This window comes from Hakea prostrata, chromosome 2 (genome assembly GCF_041222555.1).
Source record: "Hakea prostrata isolate BN-2017 chromosome 2, UWA_Hpros_2, whole genome shotgun sequence".
NCBI lineage: Eukaryota > Viridiplantae > Streptophyta > Magnoliopsida > Proteales > Proteaceae > Hakea > Hakea prostrata.
In genome coordinates this window covers 41,607,888-41,620,840 of record NC_142601.1, presented here as the reverse complement: position 1 = coordinate 41,620,840, position 12,953 = coordinate 41,607,888, and the positions used below count along the sequence as shown (strand labels likewise).

Sequence of the window (12,953 nt, the reverse complement as noted above, 5' to 3'; positions counted from 1 at the left end):
GGGTAAACTTGTTGAAGACAATACTTACAATAAATAGATAAACAAATTGCACCAATTAAACCCACTTGAAGAAGGAGACAAATGACAACCGGATACACCCAAGTGACCCTTCATTATACAAGGTCACCGTTCAAAATAGCAGCTCGAAAAATTTAAACTAACCATTCTCTCTACAGATTTACCAATTGAAATGAGAACCATTAAGACACTCTAAAAGTTTACCCAAATGCATCAATTTTATGCAAGTACACGAAAAGGTGCTAGTGTAATTGGATTTCGATTCCATTTACAACAATAATAGAGTAACATATGACCCTCACTGAAAACCATGACAACAGTTTTGGATGTACAATATAGATTCCAACCTCGTTGTCCAGTAGACAGTGAACTGATTATAAGTTTCTGAAGCATGGCTATGTTTTGGTTTTTCGATCCAGGTTAACCATTGCATTCCTTCCTATGCTAGTGCATCTTCATGAAGATCAACTTGATTTTCTAATCAACTTCTTTGGGGGTAAAGGATCATCAACAGACCAGTCTCCAAATGTGGCTCAGGATTTTGATGAGTCAAAAATGCCTCAGAGAAGAGGCATTGCTTCCTTATTTCAGGTGGTTTTATATGTTTCTTTTTCATTGTACAGTCTACTAATTGTCTGCACCTACTACTAATCATTGGTATTATGACTAGTATTTGTTGTCTATATTTGGAGTTCCAATATCCATTCCACACATTAGTGTCATTATTTGACTTACAAACTTACAGTTACCTTGCATTGATCTATACTTACATTTGAATGCTAAAAGAACAACAACATTAAACCCCTCCACAACCCCACAAAAAGGTAAAACAACAAATACTAAAGAAAACCGACCAAATCAAGTTATTACAGAGCATTTTTCATCTTTAAGCAACGACCAAATCAGGGTTTCGACCACATCAAGTTATTACAGAGCATTTTTCATCTTTAAGCAACGACCAAATCAGGGTTTCGACCACATCATCAGGAATTTCCATGGTAAGGGTTTTATGAGTTGGTTATTACCTTTTTGAAAGAAGAATCGCAGAGACGAGAGGAGACGAGACAATACCAGAATCTGAAATCGATTTCTCTAAATCGCAGATGGAGCTTCTGCGCTGCTTCTTCTTCTTCTCCGCTGCTTCTTCTTCCTCTTCGAACTCAACTAACGATGCTTCAAGCTAAACAGAAATCGTTGCGATGAACACCGCTGCTTCTTCTTCCTCTGCGATGAACACCGCTGCTTCTTCTTCCTCTTCTTCCTCTTCTTCCTCTTCTTCCTCTTCTTCTTCTTCTCTGCTGCGATTTCGCTGTAACTTCAGATCAGCCTTCAAGCTAAACAGAAATCGTTGCGATGAACACCGCTGCTTCTTCCTCTGCGATGAACACCGCTGCTTCTTCTTCCTCTTCTTCCTCTTCTTCTTCTTCGGGCCCTCCCCCGCTTTTTTTGTAACAAATCAACCCCCCCCCCAACCAAGAAAAAAAAAAAAAAGGGGGGGGGGGGGTGGGGGTTTTTTATTTTTTTTGGTGGTTGTATAGCTTGTTTTTTTCCACCCCTATATGTATATGGGGGGGTTGTGGGATAGACCAGTTTATTTACATTTACTATACCCAGTCGAACCGCTCAGATGGACCGGTTGGTTTGCATCAGACCGAACCGAACTCATAAAACCCTGTTCACACGGTAAACGTAAAGGGGTAAACTGGATTTTTGGATTATTTAATTAGAAGGATCATCCGAGCCGTCCGATTAGATCGGACGGCTCGCTCCACCGTAGTGCGCATTAATTACGCACTACAGAAGCAAAATTGCACATCCCCTCAACACTTCGATCCAAGGTGTCGTCTCTTACATTTGGTAAACCAGCAACAAGAACTACCATACCAGAAATAGATATCCACAACCTTCATTTTTTGCATGGTTATGAGTTAGTATCTAGATATAGAATGCTGTAACATCATCTTCCTACAGAATGTTTGATCTATCTTTCTTCTCTATGTTTTCAATAATACTGTTCCTTGAAGGCATGAAATTAAACACAAATGTATAGTGGAAAAGGCTTTTATTGAGAATGCACACCATAAATTATTTACATAAAAGACACGTCTTTTGGGATCGAGGTCCATTGTTTATACACACCTAGATTAATTATAAATTCACGGAATAGTTTTTTATATAAAATTTAAATATATGATACCACTTCACCACTAACCCCATAGAAATCTGAAGCCTTGACATCATTACCATGAAGCATGGTTTTCTTGCCGACTCAACCCTTGTGGTTTCCTACCCAACCCTTGTGGTTATAAGCATAGAAAACATTTGACTTTCCATGCAATAGTAACATAAAGTTCCTAAACCAAAGTAATAGATTTTATATTACATGGGACAACTTTTATGATAACCAAGTTGAAAGTGAGTCCAGTACCTGGTGCTGAGGAGGATTGTCTTGGAGGTGTGGGACCAATAACTTCAGACGTATGGTACTCACCTTATGTGTGGTGTAGAGTTTTCTTCTCTCGGCTCTTCAAATTATCATTGTCTTTTAAGGTGTGAGATGGTTCAGCTCAAAGGTGGGGTGCCTACCTCCGTGTGGTTCGGCTCCTCTCTTTGGAGGATATCTTTTAGGGAGTGTTTAGTGAACGTTGAGAGGTTGACAAATGTAAAATGTTGATCCAGGTAAAGTTTATTTAAAATCCAATCCTATGAAAAACCGGATTTGGAATCGTTTTTTCCTTTCTTTTAACTCTCTTTGTAGATCTTTGTTTTCCTTTAGTCTTCCCCACTTTTTTGACAGGATTGGATTTTAAGTAGGGGAAAAAATTGGGCATGACAGCCTCTAAGCAGTCACTGAGGACTCCCTAGGGTATATCTTCCCTTTTTTTTTTTTTTTTTGGTAAACAACACTTCATTCACTGAAAGAAGAAAATACAGACACACAAATAAAAGAAAAATACAAACACAAAAGAAAGCATGAAAACACAAGGTTCGAACCGATTCAAGGAGCAGAAATTGACCAAATTGTCGAACATGCTATCGACAAGGTCATCCAAGCTAAGGGATGGGTCAAGCCCAATAGACAGGGTCAAGCTCAATATACCCTTGGAAAGAAAGCTGCAACAAAGACAGCACCAAATAAGCACCAACACCCACATAGGGGGATAAAATACACGCCTCAAGGGCAGACATACAACACGCGTCAAAGGCGGACACACAACACGCCTCAAGGGCAGACATACAACACGCCTCAAAGGCGGACACACAACACGCCTCAAGGGCGGACACAAAACTCGTTCGATTGTTGCAGTGGTAGCATCAAAAGTACGGAGGAGGTTCGGATCTGCCATCCGGCTCTGCCATCTGGCTTTGCCGTAGAGGCATACCTATTAAGCTCGCTGTAGAAGAACTTGTACTTCCAAATTTGGAGTTATCTGTGGTGTGCACCAAGGATCGCTGCAACCAAAGAATTTATTTTTTATTTTAAAACTGAAAAAAGGAAAAAAGAAGTGCTGCAACTAGGGAGAGAGATCAGCCAAAAAAACAAACAGATCACAGCCAAAAAACTACAGATCTGGGTGTTCGAGTAAAATAGACAAGGAGGGAGAGGAGCAGATGAGTAAAGGAGAAAAAAAAAGGAAGGAGGTGAGTAGATGAGGGAGGAGAGCTGAAAAGCAAAACGAAACACCAGATCGATGTTTCTGCGCACGCGAGGAGAAACAGAGGTGGAGAAGGGAGATGCGCAAATGAGGGAGAAGAAGAGGGGGATGGGGAAGGGAGAAGATGAGGGAGTGGAGATGGAGACGGAAATGGGAGAGACGGAGACGGAAGCTGGAGGTCGGGAGGTGGAGACGGAAACGGGAGAGACCGGAGAGACTGGAGAGAAGGAGGCGAAAGAGGAGAAGGAGACCGGAGACGGAGATGAGACCGGTTTAAGTGGAAGAGGAACAGGGGAGGCAGAGAGACTACTTAGGCGAGCTTCTCTGCCTCAAGCTTCGCGATCTAGAGGTGTTGCAGAGCTTTCCAGGCGGAGAGAGAGAGTTTGGGTTACTAGTTTTGGGGTCTATCCTCCATGAAAACCCTATATGTGATGGTGGAGGTGTCTCCTCCCTCCCCCCATGGGGATATCAAACTTATTGAAGTAACCTATGGCAAACCATCAAATCAGGTGTTTTTCACCATTAATGCATCCAATAATTTTTTTCTTTTTTTCAATAAGAATTTGAATTAAGCTCTCTAGAGACATGTATCCCAATAACCATGATGGTTAAAATACATCATGTAAATGTTAGTTAAAAATATCAAATTTTTTAGAATATGATTGTCAAGATTTTCCTATTTTGTATTTTTTTCCCTTTAAAATCAGTCAAATCTTCTTGGCCCTTTGATTATACAATTAATGTATCATCAGCTTAACAATAATATCTAAATAAGCTATGAAAACAATATGTGTCATCTGATGCAAGCCCAACACTAATGCTATTAAAAACCATGAACTGAACTTACCAACAACTTTACATGACTACTAATTGAATTGGTTCACCAAAAAAAAAAAAAAAAACTACTAATTGAACTAAAACCATGGTTTATTTTTCAAACAACTTATATTGCCATACTCTTAAATAAAGTTCAATTCTCCAATTTAATTAGACTGGTCTATGACTCTATGGTTTAAGCCCCAATCAAAAAAAGTTCATTGAATATAATAATCTTAAAATCATTATGGTCAAGATTTATAAGTATCCTAGGATATGATACAAATAAATACATAACTATATTAAATACAATCAATAAGTTAAATATCCATGTCCCCCCTTTTTAAAAGCATGCCTTGAATAAAATGTAATGACCTATATGATACAATAATTTGATATGAGACCTTATAAAAAATATATATTTTTTTATATGAGACGATACGATACGTTTTTCAAAATTAGCTGACCGATACGTCGATACCAATACTTTTAAACTTTGATCATGATTGCCATATTAAGAATTTGATTTGATTTTGATTTTTTATTAATATTATTTTTTTTTGGGTAGAAAAAGTTGTTATTTTATTTATCTCTGATCATCTCTAATCATCTCCTATCCTTTTAAAGTTGGGCTTTCAGCATGAATTGTATAGAACAACAGAGCAGGGAAACATTCATGATTAAACATTCAGATCATTAGATGCTGACAGACAGACAGACTTTACGGAGAGGTGAGGTGAGAAAGCCAAGTCAGGTCCCAAACGGCACAGCCGTCAACTGTGCATGCCAACTTAGTGGTTCTGCACAGTTTGCTATTTGTAGCCAAACAGATGGTAAGTTTCTTCATGTCACTTCACAAAATCTTGATCATATTTATGAAAATCTGGGAAGGTAATCCGATCATTATGAAATTTTCTGGTCACTTTCTCAATTCTCTGAGCATCCAGGGATCCAAATGCAGAGATTTGGCCTATTTATAGTTACAGAAGACACCTTCTTAATTTTTATTTGAGCTAGGCAGACTAGGTGTATGATAATATGCCTCAGTAGCCACCCAGTTCTGTCTCACACTTTTCAATCTGCAGATCCACCTTGGGTTCTGCTTTGGATTCTAAAACCATCTGTAATTAATGGCTAACAATGGATAAGTACCCACTACTGCCATTTCAAATCATTCTTTTGGGGAGATTATGGTATTGACACCTTTTTTTGGTAGAAAGGAATCAGTGTTCAAGTGTGATCAATTTTATATTCATTAAAATTTGAGATCATTCTTTTTCTTGTTTAAAGTTTTAATGTAGTTTCATTCATTTTTACCTAAAAATAAAAATAAAAATAAATGTAAGTTCATTTAATTTAAAAGATCAGCTGGAACTGTGTACCATCTCTCTTGACGGAGAGCAATCTGTGTTTCTTCGACAATTTTACAACTACAAATTATGTAAAGTTTACAAGTAAAAAAAGTAATTTGTGATCAATAGTAGTCGGACTGATTCAAACGAAAAAAAAAAAAAAATAGATGGAGAGATTGATTATAGATGGAATTGCAAGAAAAATGATCTATCTTAATTGATTTTAGGGAGGACAGTTCAGTAGGTTCAAGTCCTTTTCGTCTGAGTGTATGTTGGCAGTTGGGTTATTAATGCGTTCCCCCCATGATTTTAGGTTCTCTGTTGCTTCTTTTCTTCAATCAATGTGTTTCATCACAGAAGCCTCCTCAAAAGACCATCATTCAGGTTCTCTCTTTTCTTTTCATTATTGACTCTATTTGATTGCAAGAAAAGGAAGGAACAAGATGAGCAACATGATTCACTCTACTTTGAAAAAGCTATAAGCCGCCATATTTTATTTATATAAAAAAATCAACTTTGTATATATAGGACTAAAAAAAATAAAAATAAATAAATAAATTACTAAACGACAAGCATTGCATTGTGCTCATTATCATTCATATCACATTTTTGTTGTAATTCATAAATAATTAAATCATATTAGACATTTAATGTCCAATTTAATTGTATTTAGCATGATAAAGCATGTATATATAATAAAAACTAGCATGATTAACTCTAATATTGTCCATGTACACCACCGTCCGTCCGTATGTTCTTATCATCCTTCACTAATATGTACAATCACAAAATAGGTTGAAATCTCATATACATACATACATCAAATAACATGATAATCACTCAATCACTTTATACTAGTGCATATAAATCTACTCTAAAATTTAAAGTTGAAGTATTCACTTCAGTCACTATATACAAGTGCATTTGATGTTAGAAATGCTTAAGAGAGTTTTTGGCATTCTGATGTGGTTTTTGGAGAGTTAAATTCCCTTAAAAGAAAAGAAGGAAAAATCACTCATTAAATATTATACGAAATGCTCAAATGATTTGTGCGAACACTCCAAGTGGATGCTTGGGTGGAGCCTAAGAGCTGTAGAGAGTCTAGATCTTCTTCCTACAAATGTAGAGGAATATGCTCTTCTCATATCCTTTTGCCGACATTTAGGAGGAAACCAACCTCTGCATATTGACAATTAAATTAGAGGTGAACATCCGTCAAAAACGTGTTTGTAACTATTATTATTTTAAAGATGATTGATAGCATTTCCACATGTAATTGTAATCATGGAATCTTGAATTTAATTACACGCCTCAACACCTTTTTACTAGAAGATCTTATACGTATCTAAAAAGGTTTTATTTTTGTTTTATGTTTTTTATTTTTTACATGACACAATTATTTAAAAATAAATTAAATTGTCATAAAAATAGTTTAATAAAATCATCAACTAAAATAAAAAACATAACAATACCCATTCAACTTCATAAGCAAGTTATATTGCAAAGTAAAGTAGTTATGTGAACCTTCACTATATGTTTAAATAATTATTTATATTATTTCTTAAAGATGTAGTTGAGATGCATGTTTGACTGATTGGATGAAAACTTAGTTATAAATAAATAACTATGTGAAATAGACTATTAAAGAAATTGATGGTAAGAAAAATAATAATTCCAAGTATGATTATATAGATGCATGCACCACATCCCCCGCTTAAGGTAAGTGAGAAGGTCCATCCAACATTTTTCGGATTTCATTCAGTTTGGTGTTGAATGATTAGATTTTGTCCACAAGATAAGTGACAAGAAATGCCAAAAGACAAAAAAGATATACAATAAACAAAAGGAAAATTGAAAAATATCAGAATACAATTTAGTTAAGATGTTATAGTTCAATTAAGCGTTCACTCCAATAATTAGGGATTCCTTTTCTTTCCTTTGTTGAAGATCATACTTGTTATTACTCAAAAAAAAAAAAAAAATGAAAGAGAAAACATATTAAAAAAATAAATATGAACGAATTATCTTTTAAATTGGACCAATGAATTACAATATTTTAGAGAGAGATTGCTTCTTTAATTGAATTCGCAACCACTAAGGTTGAAATGGAGCCTTCAACCTTACTATTATGCTAAGATCCATTGTTTATTCCCATGCAACAAACAAAGCAAGTATATAAACTTTAATGCATTGGCTTAAATTGTAGCCAAAGATCAATACTTCATTATATTTCCTAAAGATAAAAGGGCAAAATCCTACCATACATTTAAAATCAAATACATACAAAGCTATGGGCTAACTAGATGAACTTTAGAGCAGGAAAAAAAGAAAAAGAAAGAGGCAAGTATATATATATATATAAAGAACAAAGGCTAATTACAAAGTATCTTTGTCTATCAATGAGAAGCAAAATCACAAAAAGAAAAGAGTAAAGTTCTAGGATTATCAGGATTGACAAAATATGATTCAAAACCATGACATGTAGGGGGTGATGACTTGCATTCATCCAGTGTAACCTTGATTAAATAAATGAACACAGAATGCAGCAAGTTTATCAATAAAAAGCTCTAATTGGTCCAGTTACCAAATAACCAAAAGCCATGGCTCAATCATCATTAGCACTAGAAACTCTGACTTATTTCTCTCCAAACCTCTGTTTATTTGTTAATTCAAACATATCAAGATTCTGGGTTTACTTCACTGGATGACATTCTTAACTCTTTAATATTTCTGTTTGGAAGGTTAGTATGGGTTGTAATAACTCTTACTACCTTGAAGAGCCATGAGAGATGGCAGATTCATCACTAAAAATAAACATGGATTTCACATCATGAGTGTAATATAGAAGATTAATCATATCCATGAACAAGACAGATTCAAATAGTTGTGCCTTGGAAAATTATACAAAAGTTAACTCTTTAACTACTCATTCTGCTTTCCGTTTTCTCTTGAACTCGTTTTCAACATGACTTCATCTTTTCCATTTCCATCCTTCGCTGCTGCTGCTGCTGCTGCTTCTTCTTCTTCCTTCTTCTTCCCCCTTCAATCCTTTTCAACTACCCTATTCAACCAATTACTATGTATGAACAGTAAAATTACTTTCCCAGTTCCCCAACACTTTTTTCTGCTCATTGGAGGAAAGCTTAATACACAACCCCACAAAACACAAAAAAGTACTCTTCTTTTCCTTCTTGTCTACTTGCACTCAGGTCCAGCCGTCCAGAAAATCTCTCTCTTTCTCTCTCTTTCTCTCTCTTAAGTGGTTCCCACACCAAGGAAATCAAAGAAAGGCAAGTTGATCTTCTCTTTGGCATTACTCATCTCCCCGTACGCATGGCGATTTGTACTATTGTTGTCCACTGATTCAGTAGCTGAGAGTTCAGAGTGTGAATCTGAGAAGCCTGATTGATCCACTTCCACTCCAACTCTCACTACCATAGCCATCACTTTGGGTTCTTCTTCTTTACTGCACAAGCCACTGCTTGAACGAACAGCAACTTTCTTCTCTAAACATCCTCTTCTTGAAGTCACCACCCTCTCTTCAGTTGGGCCTGTAACAACAAAACGGTTACAGAAGAAGAAACACCCCAATCGAATCAAATCAACAAAGATAAAAAGAAAAAAGAAAAAAATTTAATGGGCTAGGGACCACAAAGATTGAAGACAAGTGCAAACAAACATACCCATTTGGATTTGGCATGGTTGGTGATGTTGGAATGAACAGAACCCGGGCAATAAAGAAGGATGAACTCTGGCTGAAGAGTAATAGAGGGAGAGATCTGTACCGGTTGAGGCTGATTCATCCCTGTTGCTTGTAATGGTGGAATCACTGCATGCATTGATCTGTTGGGTAGTGTCAGAAATCGAATGGGTTGCCTGAGACGATGAAGAAGGCTTCCTTTTCCTATAAACACAGGATTGCTCTCTGTGTTTTCTAGCCATGATGACATGCCAATGGTTCTTCACAGCATTATCAGTCCTTCCAGGGAAAAGCCTAGCTATCATCGCCCATTTGTTACCATACAGTCTATGAGCAGCTAAAAGTCTCTCCTCTTCTAGCTCAGTGAAAGCTCCCCTGTTAATCCTAGGATCTAGTTGATTAAACCATCTCAATCTGCAACTTTTACCTGCAAAGATTTTAGACAAAAAATATATATATATACATAAGAAAAAGGGTCAAAATCAAGAGTACCCATTAAACAAGGTACAACCGAAATCATCAGAAAGATAGGCTTCTTCTGATTATTAGTTCACCTGATCTCCCTTCAAGCTTTGCAGCAATCAAGTTCCAGTTCTGAGGACCATATTGAGTAACAAGTTCTTTGAGCTTGGCATCTTCAGCAGGCCTCCAATGGCCTCTACCACAGACTTTAGATTGCCTATTCTCATTCTCTTGCCTCTCTCCGGAGTACTCATCTTCTTCATATTCGTTAACCTGGTTCAAATCCAACCCATTATTTTGCTCCAATGCAGCCGAACCTGAAAAGCCAAAATGGGGAAGGAGAGAAGAAGATGGAGGAGAGGGTGAGGGGAAGCTCATTCCTGAAACCCCCTTGAAATTTTCATCCGTATTTGTCTGATACATGGCAGATTGTAGTAGGTGATCTTGAAAATTCATTTTCTCCGTTAACCAGAGGAACCCAAAGAAAAAGGAAAAAAAGAAAAAAACAGATTGGATTTTTTTGGCAAAAGGAAGAGAAACTAAGAACTCTAAATAGAATATGCTAGTAAGATCAGCAATTGGTTTTTCCCTGAGTAACAGGGAAGAGATTAGAAAAAGAAAGAAAGAAAGACAGATATTTTTTATTGGAAAACGCAGAAGGCAACATAGAGTTCCATCAAAAACTCATTAGATGTCGATCAGAAAACCGGAAAACAAACTTGAGATCTTTAAGCCCTTTCCATTTTTGAATCTCTCATCGCTTGTCGTCTGTGAGGTTTTTTCTATGAGAGCAGAAAAACCCATGGGTGGTGAGCTTTCTCTCCGTGGGGTTCGGTTATCACGAAGAGAACTTCGAGAGATGAACATTTAAAATCACAGGGAACAGAAGAGAAAGATGGGGTTTACACTGTTATAGCAGAAGAAAACCTACAGGCACTAGAAGCCCACACGGTTCTCTCCCTTCTCTCACTTCTCTCTTATTGTATAAATATGATTTCTCTCTCCCTCCCTCTTGCATGCAGCTCAGAAACCACTCGTGTGGGTTCTCTCTCCCTTCCTTTTTGTCCTTATAACCCAAAAGGAGAAAGAAGAAAATCAGAAAAAACTGAAAGAGAAACCAAAACAAGAATTTGGTTATGGTTTAGCTTTCCCAAAACCTGGATTTAATATTTGAGTTTAGTCATCTTTTGTTTCTCTTTTACAGATTATCCTTATCTGTGTTTTAGTTGTGATCCTCAGATAAATTTGACTGGACAAAAAAATATGATCCCTATCTGCATTTAAAATGAGAAACAATAATGAAGATTAAACTCATTTATCACCTTCTAGTTAATATTAAATGAAGGAATCAAATTCTTCTAGTTCTGATGCCACTGTTTGTTAGTCATTTTCATACTCTTCTACATGATCTCATTGAGAGACTCCATTGACGGTCAGATGGCAAACCCAGATGAATTACAGTTAAAGATTAAACAAATACTCTCTTACAGCTATGATTTCACCATCTGCATGCAAAAAACGAGGCACCCTGGAAGTCCAATGGAGCACTCTATCACTTATGCCATTAACATAACATGCTTTAATTAAAAATTAGATTACTTGATGTGGATGTTAATTATCATTGGGCTTATGCCAAAAACCCATCGATTTTCCTATCCTATCGCACTCGATAATTTTTGTTTAAGGGGTTATTTTAATATCTTGACCTTGGGGCTACAACTAGGGTCAAATCATCAAATATTTATATCTAAATGTATCACTAAAGCTAATTTCCTTAATGACAAACTTCAAGGGTTGGCTTAGCTTGTAAAAGACCATCACCTCATAGTATGAGGTCAAGAGTTCGAATCTTATTCGAATTCTCAAGCAAAATCCTCTCCAAAAAAAAAAAAAACAAACTAGGAGCTAGGGTTTTCTGCCATCAATCCCAGTAAACTTCCATGACTCAGGATCCAAGATGGCCCACTTCGGACCAACGGAAAATTCCTACAACTGCTAACAGTAGTCTTGTGAGGTCCCTTCATTGGCTTGTCATTATGTTAATGTCTCATCTCCACTATACCTTTACTTCGTGTGTTTTTTTTCCAGAATACTCACCCTCTTGACATCTGTTGTCTTATAGCTTAACCGTGTTTTTTTTCCCCGGATTCCTTTACATTCACTGGTGGAGATTCAAGTCGGACTGAAATCCATCGACTGGTCCATTGTAGTGGTGGGGAGGATTGCATCTCAAAATGTATTAGTTCAGCAATTGTAGCTCACTCCCTAGCAATGGCATTTAATCTATTTTGCGAGCTAAAAGTTTACTAAGTTGTTATCTAATTCAACTTGCAGATTTGAATGAAATTGTCATCACTTTGAAGCAAAGGCCATGGTTTGTGAAGAAAACATTTATAATATTCCAAATTCAGGACCCAAAGACCCTGTCTTTGATAAAGGACCCGAAGACCCTGTCTTTCATTTGACATTTGCATTTATGTTTCAAACTTAGCCTTCTAATTTGAATTCTATAAAGGACAAGATTGATTGGACAAAAGTTGAAGATTTTCATTACTGCTCATATAACATCCAAACTGTTTGCGTCTCGGATCGATATTGGTCCCGACCTAGTTGGATTGGCTCTTGAGCGATCTCATGAGTAAGCAAATGGTGAAACCTGCAAAAGAAGTTAGACGCGGGCCGGCTAGGATGCCGGGCAACCTCCTCCAATGGCTAAATCAGTTGGAGATCAGATTAAGGTCTCGAGCGAGTGCTGCTTAGGGATTAACCAGAAAATGTTTGTGTCTTACCCAAGGGGCGAGTCCTCATTAATACTGCATAAGTTACCTTATTTAGAGCCGACAGGATCCTGGCTATGGGCTCAATTACAGGCATGCCCGGTTGTCTCTGGGATAGACTTATTGCTTATGTCGTCCTTACCTTCTTTACCTTTGCGTGACTGAAGCATTG

At 36.8% G+C, this 12,953-nt stretch overlaps 1 protein-coding gene across 1 annotated transcript; it reads right to left on the bottom strand.

The window, feature by feature from the left end:
* Positions 1-8,509: 8,509 nt before the first annotated feature.
* LOC149024381 (uncharacterized) lies at positions 8,510-11,175 on the bottom strand. Its single transcript, XM_089142933.1, has 3 exons — positions 10,097-11,175; positions 9,526-9,969; positions 8,510-9,393 (listed from the first exon to the last, which is right to left on the bottom strand). The coding sequence occupies exons 1-3, from the start codon at positions 10,458-10,460 to the stop codon at positions 9,098-9,100; spliced, it is 1,104 nt and encodes a 367-aa protein (XP_088999059.1). The 5' UTR covers positions 10,461-11,175; the 3' UTR covers positions 8,510-9,097.
* Between the last annotated feature and the right edge of the window lie 1,778 nt (positions 11,176-12,953).